Genomic DNA, 16,081 nt, shown 5'->3' with positions numbered 1-16,081 from the left:
TTACTTATCTGCGCCGCTCGCTTATTAACCACGTTATAGTATAACTCTTTCTATATAATAAGTATATTTCTTAATTTTATATATAATATATTATAGTAATTTAATCTTAATTTTCTTTTAAACTTTATAAAATACCTATAGAATATATATTATTTTAGTTAAACATTTCATCTGTCTATTATATCTCTTTAAAGAAAGATATTTCTAATAACCTTATCGCTATTTTAACCTTTATATATTACGGCTCTTTAATCACGTATATGAACTAAGTCTATTAGCATGCCTCGTGCAGGCCTCAAGGGGCTGTTGTTCCAACACGTTCCCCTTTGATAGACCAGAACTAAACATTGTGCACAATGGCTGGCTTGAATTGGACATTTGAACAACTCGCCGCTTACTTTGCCCACCACGCATCTTTCCCGCGAATTGGTCTAAATCCCATCATAGAACGACTTCTCTCGACTTGTTGCAATGCGTCCGTGTTTGGCATTGGCGGCCACTCTGTAGTGCTCCGCATCTCCCCTGAAATAGTGGCAAAGGTGGCTCTGGAGCCAGGCGATGAGCGCTTACGTCAAGAGCAGACAATATTCGAAGCACTTGCTAAAGTCCATTGCCCAAACCTTGCCCAATGTTATCTCCGTGCCGCAGACGTCAACTTTGTAAAATTCATACCAAATGGCACGCTGTACGATCGCATGAGCATTGCCAAAACTCGGCCAATTTTACGCTGGATGCTGCAATTGTCACACGCAGCCGCTTGTTTGGAAACGCTAAGCTACTGCCATGGTGATATTAACCCACAAAACATTCTGTTCGACTATAATGACCAGATTAAGCTCATCGATTTCGACTATTCACTTAAGGTTGGTGATGAGCTTGATGTTGGCTACAAACCCTATGTTCGATAACATAGGGAGCCTGCTGGTGGTCTTTTTGGGGCTGCTGGCCTAATTACAGAATAGTTTGCTCTCGGGTCAGTTTTCTGGTACATGACACGCGGGTCCCAGTTATACTCTGAGCTTGAAGGGCCTGATCAAGTCGACCGTTTGCTCCATGGCATTTTCCCCCTGACCGACCCGCATGACCCTATCGATGGCATTATCCGCAATTGTTGGAACGGATACTATCCCAAGATGGCCAATCTCGTTGATGACATCCAGATTATATCAGGATCAACATTACAGACTCAAATTGAGGAGACTCCAAGTCAGAGACAAGAGCGACGAATGCTTTGTGAAGAGTACTATAAAAGGGCGAACCCAAGTCCTATTTAAAGTAGATTAAAGAATACTAAATATTTATGTCAAATTTTACGGTTCAGTAATAAGTAACTAGTAATAATATGATTCTAGATACCTATATAAAACACTTTAATTTCTTACGTTAGTATATTAACTAAGCTAAGAGTAGACTAGTCTTAAATAAATTTATTTAGTATTTTAAACTAATTATAAAATATCTATATTAATTACTCTTACTACTTACTAGAGAGTTATAGTTCTACTTTTAGGTACTTAACTTAGTAATTATATAGTTTAAACTAGATACTATTACATTCTAGTAGAAAGTAAATAATTATAAAATACATCTATTATATACTGTATTATAATATATTAATTTAGCTATAGTCTCATTTATACTATAGTAGGTTACTAGAACTATAATTACTAAATTGGAAAAGGTGGTTGTAATGGGCGCCTCGTAGGCACCCCCTTCCGGGTGCGGCTCCCGCCACGCCCTCGGAAATTTATCTTTTTTTTTTCTTCATTATTCTTTTAGCCTTGCCAGTGGGTACCCGGCGACCCATTTCGGATCGCCGGTGACTCGGCAAGCAACTAAGCCAAAAAAAAAAAAAAAAAAAACGTGTACCTCTTCGAGCCCACCAACATGCCTGGTGCTCTCTATGCTCGGTTTCCAGAGCAGTCCTCTCATGCCCGCACACGTAAATACTATCCTTCACCATGACAGTCCAGCTTCTATATAAGCCTCCCCTTTTCCCTCTCAATGATCCAAACTTCTCCCGTCTTCTCCTCATCACAGTACAAGCAAGCCAAGCATCTTCACCACAAGCTTCCTAGCTACCAGTTTGCTTCTAATACTCACTTACACGCAACTTGCATCACACCTTTTCTCAACTTCCCAACCACCACCACCACCACCATCAAAACATCATCATGTCCACTGCTCAGTTCGCCAACGGCCTCGGCAACGTCCGCATCGCCGACCGCAATCACATCAACCCTTTACTCCAGGGCATCCTCTACAGCACCGACCGCAAGGCCCAGGTCGCCGTCCTCCAGGAAGAGAGCCGCCGCTCCTCCATCTCCTCAACCTCGTCGTCTGCCCCCCTCACGTCGCGCAAAAACTCGGCCATTTCACCCGACGTCGTCGCTCATGCGTCGTACTCCAAGGCGAAGCGCAGCAAGTCGTCACTCTTTGGCATGTCTGGCCATGGCAAGAATAGCGGTGTCGTTGGCATCACCAAGATGCTGTAAAAAGAGCTGATGCTTGCGAAATGCAATGCCCGCTCACTACGCGCTTCTTTCTTATAGACGACCCCTTTACGACTTAGACTGTTTAATGATTGGCAGAAAAGCAGGAAGCTACTCACTTTCCTCACGAGAAAATGAGCTTCCTGCTACACGGCCGCCGCTTCTCGCCCTTATTGGATACACATAGCATCGGAGTTTTTGGCCATCTTCACTCGCACATTGATTTGAGAGTTGGAATGCTTGTCATTGCGATTTATTTTGGGAATTTACTTTGTCAAGTTTGTCTCACTGAGGAGACCAGTCTAGCCCCAATTTGGCTACATAAATGATTTCCTTTTTGCTTTCTACAACAGTCGAATTTCCACTTGTCGCCAGACTTGGCTACAAAGAATAGCTTGAGCTCTAAATGACTATATTTCATTTCCTTTCCATCAAACCACCGACTCTTTCTTGCATCCTCTCTTCGTCATGTTCTCTCATTTGGCTTCTAAAGGCAAAGCCTGGTCGCATTTACAACCGGTCTCTAGCTATGACCAGCTATCGCAGCTCTACACTTGGTTTTTACTACGTCGCGTCGCAGTTGGACTCGGCTCTTGTCGCGGTTTGAGCACATGGGTTCATGGGTCTCATTGGCTTCTAGAAACTATCGTTTAGGATATCCTCATTCATCTTTACCATCGTCGGACTGTACTCGGACGACGCCGGGTTCGCCCCTGCATCCGTCAAAATATCGTCCACTATTCGCCTACTAGCTTCTCGAGCTGAACGACAGTTTTCGTTAGCACCTGCACCATCTTCAAAATTTCTGTTCCATCTGTTCGATGGATATGCGTCTCTCCTGTGAAGGCTTGATGTCTTGGCATAAGGCAAAAGCAGGACATACCTGGTGTTTGTAATAGTTTGGATGGTGGTAGAGCAAATTGTATCGTCTTTGGGGGGCTGATGCCTCCGTATAAGTCATCGTCGTCCTCGTCACTGTCCCAGTCGATTTCATATTTCTGCTTGCCCTTGAGAGACCCTTCCGCGAGCGCCTGCCGTGTCTTTCTGCTCATGGGTGTCTGGACGCTGACCCCGGGTGTTCTCGGCCCTTGCGACGCGACTGGCGTAAGCCGTCGACGCCCCGCGGCGCCCGAGCTGGCATTCGCGCGACGATCAGCAGCCGAGGCTTTGTACGGCGACATGAACGCCTCGCTGCGCAGCTTGGGAATAGCCATCTCGGGTGACGACGCCGGCGAATCTTGCCATGCTAACCCCTGTCGCTGGCCGGCTGGCGTTGCCGCTACCCCTCGAATAGGTGTGCCCTTGGCGGCCGATTTGTGCGGTGTCGCTTGTATTCTGTAATTCTTGTCCAGCACGCGGTGCAGTAAGGGATCTTTGCCTCCTGTAGACGGATCCATGTTACGCTGATCCAGTAGTGCCTTGGGTGTCAAGGTCACGTCTGGGAGGCGAGCTGTTTGCTGCGCAAATAGAATTGACGAATCCTCCTCCTCGTCAAGTACTGTGGTCTCACCATCTTCTTCGTTCTTCATTTCGCGGCGCATGGCTTCGTAAGGGGACTCTGTGGGCGACATGCGTGCCTTGCCCATCTTTGCGGCCGAGGGTCGCGGGGTGCTTCCTGCTAGCTCTGCGTCATCTAGCATTGATTCGTCATCATCATGGTCAACATTTCTGTGACTGTGTTGTCGGCTAGGTGTATCGTTTTCGTTTTCGTGTGCGTGGTCCGCTGCGTCCCCGTCGTCGCGCATCGCCGTGCTCTCCTCCATGACTGTAGACTCGTCGTTGGCAAGCTCCTCATATCCGGAGAGCGAAACGTTTGCCGATGCCTCGAAGAATTGCTTCCAGAACTATCCTAGTTAGAAGGAAAAAGCCCCATCCACTGTTGTCGTGCGCTGGCATACCTTAGAAGCTTCCCAGATAGCTCTGGAATTTTCGCCATATTGTTCGACCACTGGCAAAATACTCGTCGTGACAATTCTGTGTGCCTTGCTAAAGTTGTGATCAATTTCTGTAGCTCGTTAGATACGTGGGCTATTGGTTCGTCGAGCATCTGAAAGCCTCAAATTGTACCTTGTAGAGTCAGGGTGATGGATTGCTCTAGCCGCTCCAACTCCTCTGTCTGGGAAAAGTTTCGCGCCGCAACGCTTGGTCGGGCCATCATGGGCGCAACAAGAAGTCAGCAGTCTCTTATGTATCCGAGAGTCAATGTCGGTATGGCAGCATCAATTTACGGCCATCAAGTGCTTGGGTCGCGTCGATAAAATGTCGAGCCTGATGAACTTCAAAGTGCGGAGACGCGTCAGTCGCGTTCGGGGAAGCACTGCCAAGCAGTCAGTACCTTATACCCCGCCCCCCACTACCCCTGCTCAGGCACCCTATAGATCATTCAGCGGCTCTTGTATCTTCGCAGTGGCGTATGTGTGAATAAGTGAAAATCGCGAGAGTTCAAAATCGAATTGTCATCTTTATGCTTGCAATTACAGTGTGATACTACACCAAGCAAAGATGACAAGGCGAGCCGGTTGTGTTGTACAGTTTCCATACGAGATCCCAGACTGATTGTTACAGCTCATCAGCGTCTTTTTTCCCGGATTATACATGTTTGCTAGTATTACTGTCATTTGCCTTTTGAAACCAGACATTGAATTCGTGATGCCCAAGCAAGCTTCGAGAAGTTTCCAATTTAGCGACCTTGTCAATGTCCACAGGGCGCAAAGGCGGGATTGACAACCCCCCCACAAACCGCCGATACCAGGCTCAACGCTAACAGATTTGAACCTCTATAAATAAGCAATGGCAGACGGTATCGAGCTCTGTTGCCGCGCCCTGCACTGCTGAGATAGGCAGTGAAGATGGCGGCAGCAGCGCGTACACATCTCGCTTTTCACCACAATGCCAAGCTATATCGCCTAACGACATCAATTGTCTCGACGCGGCCGTTTTCGGCTCTCGAGGAAGCCAATCGGCAACTCTTCAAGGACGGCAGCGACGAGGATCACGTTGTCGTCACAGCAGAGACAATCTTTCACCCCCAGGGCGGCGGCCAGCCCTCGGACCAGGGCACCATGACTGCGACGGTAACCTCCAACGGCGACGCCGCCGCCTCGTCCCCGCCGTCCTTTGAGGTCCGCGCCGTCCGGAGCGACGTCGTCCACGACGGGCAGGTGCTGCACCTCGGCCGCTTCGCTTCATCCACCGCCGCCGCCGGCTTCCAGAAACCGGGCGTGCCCGTAGAGCAGGCCATTGACGTCGAGAAGCGCGTCTTTTACTCGCGCCTGCACACGGCCGGCCACGTCCTCGGCGCGGCCGTCCGCCACCTCGTCATGGACCAGGTCGAGGGCTTCGACGAGCTCAAGGCCTCGCACTTTCCCGACAGCGCCGGCTGCGAGTTTCGCGGCAGCATTGACGGCAAGTGGAAGCCCGCGATTCAGCAAAAGGTCGACGAGTACATTCGCAGGGCCATGCCCGTCGAGATTGACTTTTGGGACGCCGACGACTTTCGACGCGCCGGGCTGCAACGGCTCATCCCCGACAGCAGCTTCCTGGCGCCCGGGGAGACCAAGTTTCGCGTCGTCAAGATTGTCGGCGCAGAGGTGTATCCGTGCGGCGGCACGCATGTCGACACGACGGATCTGTGCGGGGAGACGACGGTTCGCAAGATTGCGCGAAGCAAGGGCGTTAGCCGCGTGAGCTATACTGTGAAGCCTTGAATGTACATGCGGGATCTCGGAGAGTTGCAGGCGAAATATCACTAGAGCTTTTTCCCTTTTTTTAGAATCTGGAGTTGATACGGTAGAGAGGTGGCGTACAAATCATCTTGGACTTGACAGTGTAAATAAGAATATTACATGGCTTGAAACTTATCAGATGCGAGGCTTCATCTCTTCACTTCTGAGCCCGCCAACAACCGCAGCGCGACATCTCTTTTACCTGATTCCCACTCCTCCCAAGTTATACAAAACATGTCCACGTCTCTCCACAAGTCACCAGCCTCCACCCAAGACGGCAGTCTTCTACCATTGCCCACCTTATTTCTAGCTATCCCATTCTTCAACACTTGCTGGTACGGAATGGTTCCGACAAAGCCGAATCCCACCTTGCGCGCAACGCCGATCGATGCCTCGTTGACGCTACTGGCGCCCCAGCCTACCCGAACTAGGCCGAGGCCACCCTGCTCCTTGGTATCCATTGCGTACCGCGCCATCAGCGCCGTGGCCACGACGGCGATACCTTTTCGTTGGTATGCAGGTGCGACGCGCACATGGCCAATCTCCACACATAGTGTCTTGTCATCGGCGTGCTCGTAGGAAAACACGCCCGCGAGCTCGCCATCGGGGTCTTCTGCGGACGGTGGAAGCGTCTTATCAATGACGGCGTACGCAAAGCACTCTTTTCCATGAGAAAAGAATGCTGGTGCAAAAAAAGTATCAATCATGTGCTGAAGCGAGTGATACGGGCCATTGTTGGTATAAGTGTACATGTCATCATGATCCTTTGTAATGTCATAGAATCGCTGAGCATGTTTCTCAATCTGCCGAGCCGTGTCAATACAAAAATTGTTCAGGCCGCATGTTTACTGTGTGACTACTGACAGAAAAAGGAACCAGTTTCACTTTAGCGTTTTGCAAAACAGGAGTTGGAAAACAGAATTGAGAAGGCGTGGGCCCGAGCGACATGGCCAACGGTGCAGTACTGTATTCGGACAAATCGATACACGAATGAAAACAAATGAGTTGAAAATCCCTGTCTGCAATACAGCGGCAAGTATCCGAGAGCAAAGAAGCGGGGGACGCTTAATCTCACCTCGGATAGTTGAGTCAGCGGAGATCGCCTCCGTCTAGGAAACTTCAGCTTCGCATGAATAAGCGCCAGTGTCTCACTACTAACATCGACCACCAAATGAAGATTCATAGCATCATTAGATCATAAATACGTTAAATCGTGGGCTATTTGACATAGTAATTGTCCAGATCAAGCTTTGACAATAGGTGAGCGACAATGCTTTCATCGCCAACTCCTGCCGAGGTGAATAGTCCATCACCACCATACTTGTCCCTTGACTCCGATTTGGCCTTTTCTGAAATGCTGCGACAGACGGTGATGAACAGCTGCAATTTTTGCTTGAATTCATGATATAGCTCTGATGGAGGCTTTGTTTCCGTCTGCTTCTGCGGCACTGCGGTAGCCTCGCTCGCCTTGGCCGCTCTAGCGTATTCCAAAATGCCGTTGAAAATGTCTTCCAGGAGATTCAATATCGGCTTTTGTCTCTTGCGCAGAAACAGTCCACTCATAATTGCGTGCAAAAGGTGGCTGTGGAGCTGCTGGAGTTGGAGCGGACTTGGAGGCTGTTTGGTGAAAGTGTCATTGCTGGAGAGCGCGAGGGCGGCCTGAATCTGATTGAGGCGACTTTCAAAAGCCTGGCAAGGAATGGAAACGGCAGTATCAAGAAAGTAACCAGCTACACTGGAGACAAAATTCCGCGCCTCTCGAGCAAAGCGGTATTCGTCATCCGAAAGCTCATATCCGTAAAGTCGGTTGGTCCAAAGCGTCTGGCGGAATAGCTCATCGACAACGTACATCATTCGCAAGACGCGTAATAGTAACCGAAAAACGCGGTCGTACTGGAATAAAACGACTGGGGTAATGACACTGCTCAAAGCCGGTGGTGTAGTATATTGCAGACACAGGAAATCCAGTGCCTCTAGCGAGTCTGGGTTCATGCACTTTTCAATCTCTTCGTCCGAGAGATTCCGCACCGCAAAGCTCAAATCTCCAGGAAGTTTGTCGCCGTCTCTACCAATCTTTCTTAATGACTTGGACCGTCCGTCAAAATATGAATCAGATAGAATGCCCATCAATGCCAGGCGCAATTCCGAGCTGGCAGGCGGCCAAGTGTCGCGTCCACCAAGGCGGAGGCCCATGACTCCGCCCTGCCTAGCAATACCTGCCTGTCTCTCCGCAGACTCGAGATCAGGATTGAACAGTGCTTGCGAGAGTCTAGTACAAAATAGTCCGCTTCCAAGCATGTGAAACTCTCTGTAGAGACGGAGGTGGCCGAGGAGATCATGCTTGACGAAGAGGAGCCTCATATGCTCTTGATTGATAGCCCGTGCCTGCGCCGACACCATCCCTCCAAATGAAAGCAGAGGGAGTAAGGACCAGTGCGGTGTGAGACCGCTTTCCGAGCTGTTAGAGAAGCCCTGAGCAAGTTGGCTGCCAACAATCGTTGAAAGCGAGTCGCGCGCCGTTTCGTCCTTTAGCGGTTCTTGTAAGCGATGTATAGATGCCTGGATTCGCTTCTCCAGTTCTTGTTCATCCACGCCAAAGAACGTGAGTTGGCATTTCTCCATCTTCTGTGAAGAAGCATCTGGCAAAAACCTGATTTGAGAATCCCTTCCAAGGTGAGTACCGTTGACTGCGACTAGCATCTTCTCTCTAAATTCTTTAATGTGGTGTTCAAGACGCGAGATAGTGTTCCAATCAAATAACCATTTGATCTCTGGCGGCTTTAGGGAAAGAGGAAACTGAGCATTGTTTAGTATGTGTTCGGGGTGATGGCTCTTGATGAACCGTAGATTCTTGCCAGTCTCGAATATCGACTGTGCAATGTCATCAGGTAGAAATGATGGCATCCGTGAACGATCTAGGCGAAAGTCAATGCTCTCGACTTGCCGTCCAAAGTCATCCACGTATATCTCCGATTCAACCTTGACAAACCACTTCCTCGCACCAACATCGTATTTAGTCAGTGGAATGCCCTGTTCAACTTTGGTCCCAATCCACTCCTCCATGAACTCGATCCAGGGTGCTGACACGCGTTGCAAGATTTCTCGCATCATGTCGCGAACATGTTGACTATCAGCGTCTGCGAGAGACGCGTGATGAAACACCACTGAAAGTATGTCATGGTCGCCCATGTCCGATCGCAGCTGCGCTTTTAGCTTGACCAGCGGCTTTACTATGGCCGCCAGACAAGCTATCGACGTTTGCAGTTGAAGCAGCGATCGAGGCTGCACTTTATCGACGGTGACATATCTGTGTATCACCTGAAGTATCTGGTTGATGGCACTCGCGAGCGCCACTCGGCATGGACTGCCTTGACCCGCATACGATTTTTCGATGAATGAGCGCAAGTCCAGTATGCGCATACCGCACTTTAGGCATTCTTCCTCGACACCGGCCAGAATCTGGTGTGAATAGCTGGATATTCGAAATTTGGGCAACGCTGATCGGAACGTCTTTCCGGGATGGTTTCGGATGAAGAGCAGGGACTGTTGGCCGAGAGCAAGCGACAACAGCGCGGAGAGATATGCCTTTGTCTGCACAACTGGAATGTCTGTGTTCTTTAAATTTAGAGGATCTGTAGGCCATGCTAGCAAAGCATCATAGGTGGACGCCCCAGCTTCGCTCATGAAAAGAGGCTGATACGGTGCTGTCGTGTCTGCTTCGAATGCATCCCAGGTACGGTGCATGGGCGGTACGGCAACAGGTTCATCGAGATCCATCCACGTATCTGATTCGAGCACAGACTCAGTCGTTGATTCGCTAGGCGTGTTCGGCTCCTCGACTGGTGGTTCTTGCTCGATCGGCTCCGAGGCATCGAACACTGGCGCGTTGAAGAGCGCATTGGGCTCGGCAATGATTGGCGTGACAGAGCCGATTAGTTTCGCATATGAGTCGTCTGAGAGGTAAGTATTTTGCAGGATTTTTCCAGGAATTGCGTCGGCAAGGCGCATACCATCTTTGTGCAACGAGAAGAAGTCGGCTTTTGGATCTGTTGCAAGGTCTCGGAGCCATCTTGACTTGGGCCAAAACTCTGGTACTGCAAAAAGATTTGCCTCGTTCCCTTCGCCAGTCATGGCTCTCTATATTTATAGAATCGGCACCATGGGTATTTGGCGAATTGCGGCGCTGCCTGGTAATGTACAAATGGTGATGTACAGGCCAAAACGCTGATGGGGTACGCGCCGCCGGCGCGTGTTGCAGCGGCCCCCCGCGCTAGGTACAGCTGCACGATCTCGCCCAGTACGGCACAGTGATGAACCAAACTGGAGCTCCAAGAAGCATCTCTAAGAATTGCTTTTCCTGCATCCACCTCGTACAAGACGCAAACAAATACGCGGCAATTGAATCGGGCGACTGCCGTACCATCTCCATCAGGATTTTCCAAAGTCACTGAGCTCAATATGCCTCCTCGGAAGCGCGCCCGTGGGGGAGCGACCTTTGCGTCAACCCCAGCCCGCGACGACGATGCCATGGATGTCGACACGCCACAGGCAGCAGCTCGCTCGCCAGTGAAGGAAGCAATGCCTGGCTATAATGCCTTATGGACAGATGATCAAGTGTCCTCCCTGTTCAAGGGCGTGATTCGATGGAAGCCAGCTGGTACGCACCTCTTCTGCGCTTGGCGATTAATGACTAAACCAAAGGCGCTGCACTTTAGGCATGCACAAGCATTTCCGCATGATCGCCATCTCCGAACACCTTCGCAACCACGGTTTCGACCCGGACCTGCACCAGCACACGCGCATACCGTTTATTTGGCAGAAGCTCCGCGCCTACTACAACCTCGACCTCATCGACGACCGCGAAAATATCGAGGACGAGGACGAGGACGAAGAGCAGCGCTACATTGACTTTGCCCTGCCCTATGGCGACTACATAGAGCCCATGATGGGCCGGGCCATCGCCGACCCCAGTGAGGCGCCGACGTCCCCGCCACAGCTCGATGTCTCGCCGCCGCCGCCGCACAAGCGCAGCCACAACACGAGAAGGAGCAGCAGCAAGCCGCGCAAGCGCACGCGCGAGTCGTCGAGGGCCGCCGCCGTCCGCGCCACCGACGCCGAAGACACAGAGGACGGCACAGACGCGCCGTCACCGGCCTTAAAGCAGACGAGAGTCGCACGGGGCCGCACGCGCGCCGCGAGCAAGGCGGAAAAGGCGGAGACGACCGAGGAAGACGAGCCAGAAGACGAGGCGGATGACGACGACGATAGTGGTGATGACGATGATGAAAGCGACGAGGAAGAGACCGGGACGCCCGCGGTTATACCGAAGAGAAAAGTAGGACGTCCACGCGGGGGGGGCACAAGGACGAGTTCGAGGAGAAGGGGTAAATGATTTTATGATAAGCGAATCACAAAGGCGTTACTACGGAGTCATAAATATGCTGTGTTCAATGTATGTGAGACTTTATACCCATGTTACAATGCAAAGATTCCCTTTATATACATGTATGCTATCTTCAATCGTAGTCATGTTTACTATCACGACTCACTGCTTTGATTGGTTTCCGCAGCGTCTCCCACTCTGCCTGATAGTCTAGGTCATCCGCCCAGTTTCTATTTATCGCATACAAGCTCTCCACGTCCAGATTAGACCGCTGCATATGTAGCCTGGTAGGGTTTGGCATCTTGGGCCACTGCATGAGCGGTGCCTTCTGAAGCAGCCCCCACATATCCGTTTCGGCAACAGAGCTTGCATGTTCATCCACAGTGTCGGCGTAGCGCTCCTGCCGCCGTTCCGTCTCGACGCGCAGCTTGAGCGCGCGACGCGTACTTTTCATGTCGCGAATGCCCACGGTCGAGTACCAGAGGATCTCGTTGATTTCTCGATTGACAGCGCGTTGCTCCTCATCCTGAGGCTTTCCTTGGTCGTCCGAGTCGTCGTCGTCGTCGTCGTCGTCGGCAGAGGAATCGTCCACTTCCTCTAGGGGCTGCGGCTCCAACTTCACCCTCTCGACGTCAGAATCTTCGCTTTCGGCACGGCGTGGCTCTTCGTCGGCTAACTCGGCCTCAACCTCATCGTATGTCATCGGTTCATCTTCTTCGTCCTCTTCGACGGCTCGAGATGGAGGATTCTCGTACACGTCAAGTCGTAGCCGACGAGCGCTCTTGCGCCACCAGTCATTGGCGTTGTGCGAAAGGCCCAGCGAAGCGATCGCTGCCTCTACGTCCTTCTTCCGCACAATACTTCTCGTACCAGGCACCAACTCTGATTTTGCTCTAATCCGTGACATGCTGATGAACAAAGTTGTCTGCACTAAGCGTCGCGTCATGGAAAGAGCGAGGGAGCGGAAGTCATCCAGCGTTGTTGCCCACATAGACGGTGGTCTCGAGTCGATGTTGCGCCAGTTACTTCCAGGAATGGAAGAGTTCATGAACATTAGATCTGCTAGCTTCAGCCACCGTGGGACATGAAACAGCTTCGCAAAAGCTGGGTTAGCCGCTCCGGCATCTTTCTGGCTCTTCTCCAGTTTCGCGGCAATCTGGGGCGTAACGTCCCAATGTTCTTGCCACTTCTCTTTTTCGCGCAGGCTTTCTCTGGCCTCTTGCATGATCGATACCGCATCGGCAGCCTCCTCCTGGGCATGACAGCACGGCGGCGTCAGTTCCACGGCGGCGGGATACTCGGCAGGTTCCAAACTGAACAGCTTCTTCTGCGAGCGATGAGCGATGGCCGCTTCGTGTAGTACACGCAAGTAGTGCTTGACCTCGATGAGGCTCTTCGTGCCAATGCGCTGCGCGATTCCCGGAAGATCGTGCTTGCCCAGGCGCGACAATGCTTCGAAAAACTGCGTCTTCTCCAGCGACGACCAGTACGTGAGCCCCAACTGAGAGTCCGGCAGGGAAATGACGTCTTCCAGGCACACTCTATGCGCCGCGTCTTCAATGTCCCTGTTTAGAAGCTCCAGGTATTGGGGGTTCAAATGGCTGCGTTGGCGCTTGAAGGCCCGCGGCGAAGGCTGGTCCGACGCACAGCGTTTGCGCTGCGACTCGTCGCTCGCAGAGCCGCCACTCACTTGATGTACATTTTCCGTATCCTCGCCTAGGATCACAGACCGCGGGGAATCTGCGTCACTAATAAACTCCGATCCAGAGTCATACGCGTCGTCGCTGCAGGAAGCGTTTTGATAATCTGCATCACTCGACTCCATGATTTCACCCGCTGTCGTTTGAAGGGCTGCAGCTGGCGAGGCCGATTTGTGTGCATCGTTCAAGATTGAAAAGACCTAAGGCTGAGTAGCTCTATGTCATAAAGAAGGCAAGTTTGGCAGATTCTGCCGTAATTAATCGCATAACCAGTATGTAAATGACTTTCGAAGAAGCGTTCGTAAAGTTCATCTGAGCGGCTCTCTGAACGAGCATTAAGCTTACATAATACAAAATTTCCGGGCAGTCGTCAAGGGTCTCCTTGGCATGCCAATTTTTTCGAGCATGAACAGACCTGTCTCCAATCCTCTATTTACAGAAATAATACCGACAATTCATCGTTTTTGTCTTCACTGAGATGATCTGAATAAGATGCGATGCTACGAAACGTCGTCAAATGTCTGTTGCGCCCCGGCGCGGAGACGCGCAACCCCGTCGTTACGGTGCTGGCTCATCGTGTAGCCAGAGCATCCACTACGACGACAAAACCTCAAAAACCCCAATTACGCGACTACCAGCAAGAGTGCATCAGATCAGTCCTTAACAGCTTAAAATCCGGCCATAAGCGAGTTGGAATCTCACTGGCAACCGGAAGCGGGAAGACCGTATGCCCATACCCATCTCTTACGACTCACTTGAGAGACACACTCCCCTAATCTAATATGTATATATAGGTCATCTTTACACAACTCATTGACAAGGTCAATGCGCGCGAAGACTCTGGCGGAGAGCGCACGCTCATCCTCGCGCATCGCCGCGAGCTCGTCGAGCAGGCCGCGCATCACTGCCGCCTGGCCTATCCGGACAAGACAATAGAGATTGAGATGGGCTCGCTGCACGCGACGGGCACCGCCGACATCACCATCGCCAGCGTCCTGAGCATCATTTCGCGGGACCGCCTGCTCAAGTTTGACCCATCGCAGTTCAAGCTGGTCCTCGTCGACGAGGCGCACCACATTGTCGCCGCAGGCTATCTACGCACCCTCAAACACTTTGGGCTCGACGCCAAGCAGGCGGTCTCGCCCGTGCTAGTCGGCGTGTCGGCCACATTCTCGCGCTTCGACGGGCTCAAGCTAGGAGCCGCCATTGACGAAATTGTCTACCACCGCGACTACGTAAATATGATTGCCGATAAGTGGCTCACTGATGTCATTTTCACCACGGTCGAGTCATCGGCGAACCTCTCTGCCGTCAAGAGCGGCGCCTTTGGCGACTTCCAGACAGGCGAGCTCTCACGCGTAGTCAATACGGCCCCCGTCAACGACGTCACGGTGCGCAGCTGGATGGCACGCGCTGGCGACCGCAAGTCGACGCTCGTCTTCTGCGTCGACCTCGCACACGTCGCCGGACTCACACAGACTTTTCGCCGCCACGGTTTCGATGCACGCTATGTCACCAGCGACACGCCGCGCGCAGAGCGCGCCGAACTCCTTGCCGCCTTTAAGCGTGCCGAATTTCCTGTGCTCGTCAACTGTGGCGTCTTTACCGAGGGCACCGACATCCCCAACGTCGACTGCATTGTCCTTGCGCGCCCTACGCGCTCGCGCAATCTACTCGTGCAAATGATTGGCCGCGGCATGCGCCTGCACCCGGGCAAAAAAAACTGTCACATCCTCGATATGGTATCGTCGCTCGATACAGGTATCGTCACCACCCCGACCCTCTTCGGTCTCGACCCCAACGAGCTCGTTTCCGGCGCCTCCGTTGCACAGATGCGCGGCCTTCAGCAGAAGCGTGACGCCGAGAAGCTTTCCAGCGCCGAAAAGGGCCCCGTCGGCGGGACCGATGAGATCAGTCCCGCGGCCGCCGTCACCTTTACCGACTACTCGTCCGTGTTGGACCTTATTGCTGACACCTCGGGCGAGCGCCACATCCGCGCTATTAGCATATACGCCTGGGTTCAGGTCGGACCAGAGCGCTTTGTGCTCTCTGCGCCGAGTGGCTCTTACATTCGGCTGGAACGCATTGCTGATTCTAGTACCAACAGCACAAACACCAGCAGCATCAACGGTCCACTCACCTCATCCTCATCCTCCTTCCCCTCCCCCTCCTCTACACCGACTCCTGCCAAGCCCTTGTACCGGGCCGTCGAGATTCGCGCTCTCCCACCCGGCTGCCGGGCACCATACGCCGCGCCGCGCGAGATTCTCACCGCCTCCACGTTCCAGGATGCCGTGCACGGTGCCGACAGCTACGCGCAGCAGGCCTTTCCGCACAGCTTCATCCACCGCGCACAGCCGTGGCGCCAAGGCAAACCCACGCGCGGCCAGCTCGACTTTATCCAAAAGCTGCGCGGCGGCACGCATCCGCGGCTGGCAGCCAAGGACCTGACCAAGGGCAAGGCCGCGGACATGATCACCAAGTTCAAGCACGGCGCGCGCGGACAGTTTGCCAAGCTATACGCGGAGCAGAAACGCCGCGAAAAGAAGACGGTGGCATTTAGCGAGTTGCGGCAGCGCGAGCAGGTCCGCGTCGGACCGGTCATGACTTGAAACTGAGGCCTCTACGCCACCAATGAATGTTCCCTGAATCTAAACTTTTTGAAGCAAGGAAAACGTATATTTTTATAACGCAAGGGTTTGTATTTGTCCCGGAAAAGATACCATGAATCTCGGCGAGAGGTATGATTGCCCTATATATAATATTTAGAACATGTAAAAG

At 52.0% G+C, this 16,081-nt stretch overlaps 9 protein-coding genes across 9 annotated transcripts; 5 read left to right on the top strand and 4 right to left on the bottom strand.

The window, feature by feature from the left end:
- Positions 1 to 356: 356 nt before the first annotated feature.
- Positions 357 to 908, top strand: BBA_00442 (Rho-associated protein kinase, putative; the record flags this gene model as incomplete). The annotated part of the gene is made up of 1 exon (XM_008595539.1): positions 357 to 908. The coding sequence occupies one exon, from the start codon at positions 357 to 359 to the stop codon at positions 906 to 908; it is 552 nt and encodes a 183-aa protein (XP_008593761.1).
- Positions 909 to 2,174: 1,266 nt separating this feature from the next.
- On the top strand, positions 2,175 to 2,495 carry BBA_00441 (uncharacterized protein; the record flags this gene model as incomplete). The annotated part of the gene is made up of 1 exon (XM_008595538.1): positions 2,175 to 2,495. The coding sequence occupies one exon, from the start codon at positions 2,175 to 2,177 to the stop codon at positions 2,493 to 2,495; it is 321 nt and encodes a 106-aa protein (XP_008593760.1).
- A 633-nt stretch (positions 2,496 to 3,128) lies between these two features.
- BBA_00440 (DASH complex subunit Ask1) lies at positions 3,129 to 4,647 on the bottom strand (the record flags this gene model as incomplete). Its single annotated transcript, XM_008595537.1, has 4 exons — positions 3,129 to 3,253; positions 3,376 to 4,336; positions 4,391 to 4,497; positions 4,560 to 4,647. 4 exons carry the CDS (start codon positions 4,645 to 4,647, stop codon positions 3,129 to 3,131), a joined length of 1,281 nt encoding a protein of 426 aa, XP_008593759.1.
- A 694-nt stretch (positions 4,648 to 5,341) lies between these two features.
- On the top strand, positions 5,342 to 6,199 carry BBA_00439 (alanyl-tRNA synthetase; the record flags this gene model as incomplete). Its single annotated transcript, XM_008595536.1, has 1 exon — positions 5,342 to 6,199. One exon carries the CDS (start codon positions 5,342 to 5,344, stop codon positions 6,197 to 6,199), a length of 858 nt encoding a protein of 285 aa, XP_008593758.1.
- Positions 6,200 to 6,366: 167 nt separating this feature from the next.
- BBA_00438 (GNAT family acetyltransferase, putative) lies at positions 6,367 to 6,969 on the bottom strand (the record flags this gene model as incomplete). The annotated part of the gene is made up of 1 exon (XM_008595535.1): positions 6,367 to 6,969. One exon carries the CDS (start codon positions 6,967 to 6,969, stop codon positions 6,367 to 6,369), a length of 603 nt encoding a protein of 200 aa, XP_008593757.1.
- Positions 6,970 to 7,435: 466 nt separating this feature from the next.
- On the bottom strand, positions 7,436 to 10,348 carry BBA_00437 (Spc97/Spc98 family protein; the record flags this gene model as incomplete). The annotated part of the gene is made up of 1 exon (XM_008595534.1): positions 7,436 to 10,348. One exon carries the CDS (start codon positions 10,346 to 10,348, stop codon positions 7,436 to 7,438), a length of 2,913 nt encoding a protein of 970 aa, XP_008593756.1.
- Positions 10,349 to 10,675: 327 nt separating this feature from the next.
- BBA_00436 (CT20 family protein) lies at positions 10,676 to 11,609 on the top strand (the record flags this gene model as incomplete). The annotated part of the gene is made up of 2 exons (XM_008595533.1): positions 10,676 to 10,874; positions 10,933 to 11,609. The coding sequence occupies 2 exons, from the start codon at positions 10,676 to 10,678 to the stop codon at positions 11,607 to 11,609; spliced, it is 876 nt and encodes a 291-aa protein (XP_008593755.1).
- A 124-nt stretch (positions 11,610 to 11,733) lies between these two features.
- On the bottom strand, positions 11,734 to 13,425 carry BBA_00435 (uncharacterized protein; the record flags this gene model as incomplete). The annotated part of the gene is made up of 1 exon (XM_008595532.1): positions 11,734 to 13,425. One exon carries the CDS (start codon positions 13,423 to 13,425, stop codon positions 11,734 to 11,736), a length of 1,692 nt encoding a protein of 563 aa, XP_008593754.1.
- A 372-nt stretch (positions 13,426 to 13,797) lies between these two features.
- BBA_00434 (DEAD/DEAH box helicase) lies at positions 13,798 to 15,912 on the top strand (the record flags this gene model as incomplete). Its single annotated transcript, XM_008595531.1, has 2 exons — positions 13,798 to 14,025; positions 14,095 to 15,912. The coding sequence occupies 2 exons, from the start codon at positions 13,798 to 13,800 to the stop codon at positions 15,910 to 15,912; spliced, it is 2,046 nt and encodes a 681-aa protein (XP_008593753.1).
- Positions 15,913 to 16,081: the final 169 nt, after the last annotated feature.

This window comes from Beauveria bassiana, assembly GCF_000280675.1.
Source record: "Beauveria bassiana ARSEF 2860 unplaced genomic scaffold BBA_S00001, whole genome shotgun sequence".
In the NCBI taxonomy this organism is placed as follows: domain Eukaryota; kingdom Fungi; phylum Ascomycota; class Sordariomycetes; order Hypocreales; family Cordycipitaceae; genus Beauveria; species Beauveria bassiana.
Note: the sequence above shows the minus strand (reverse complement) of the source record. Positions and strands in the feature narration are given on the sequence as shown.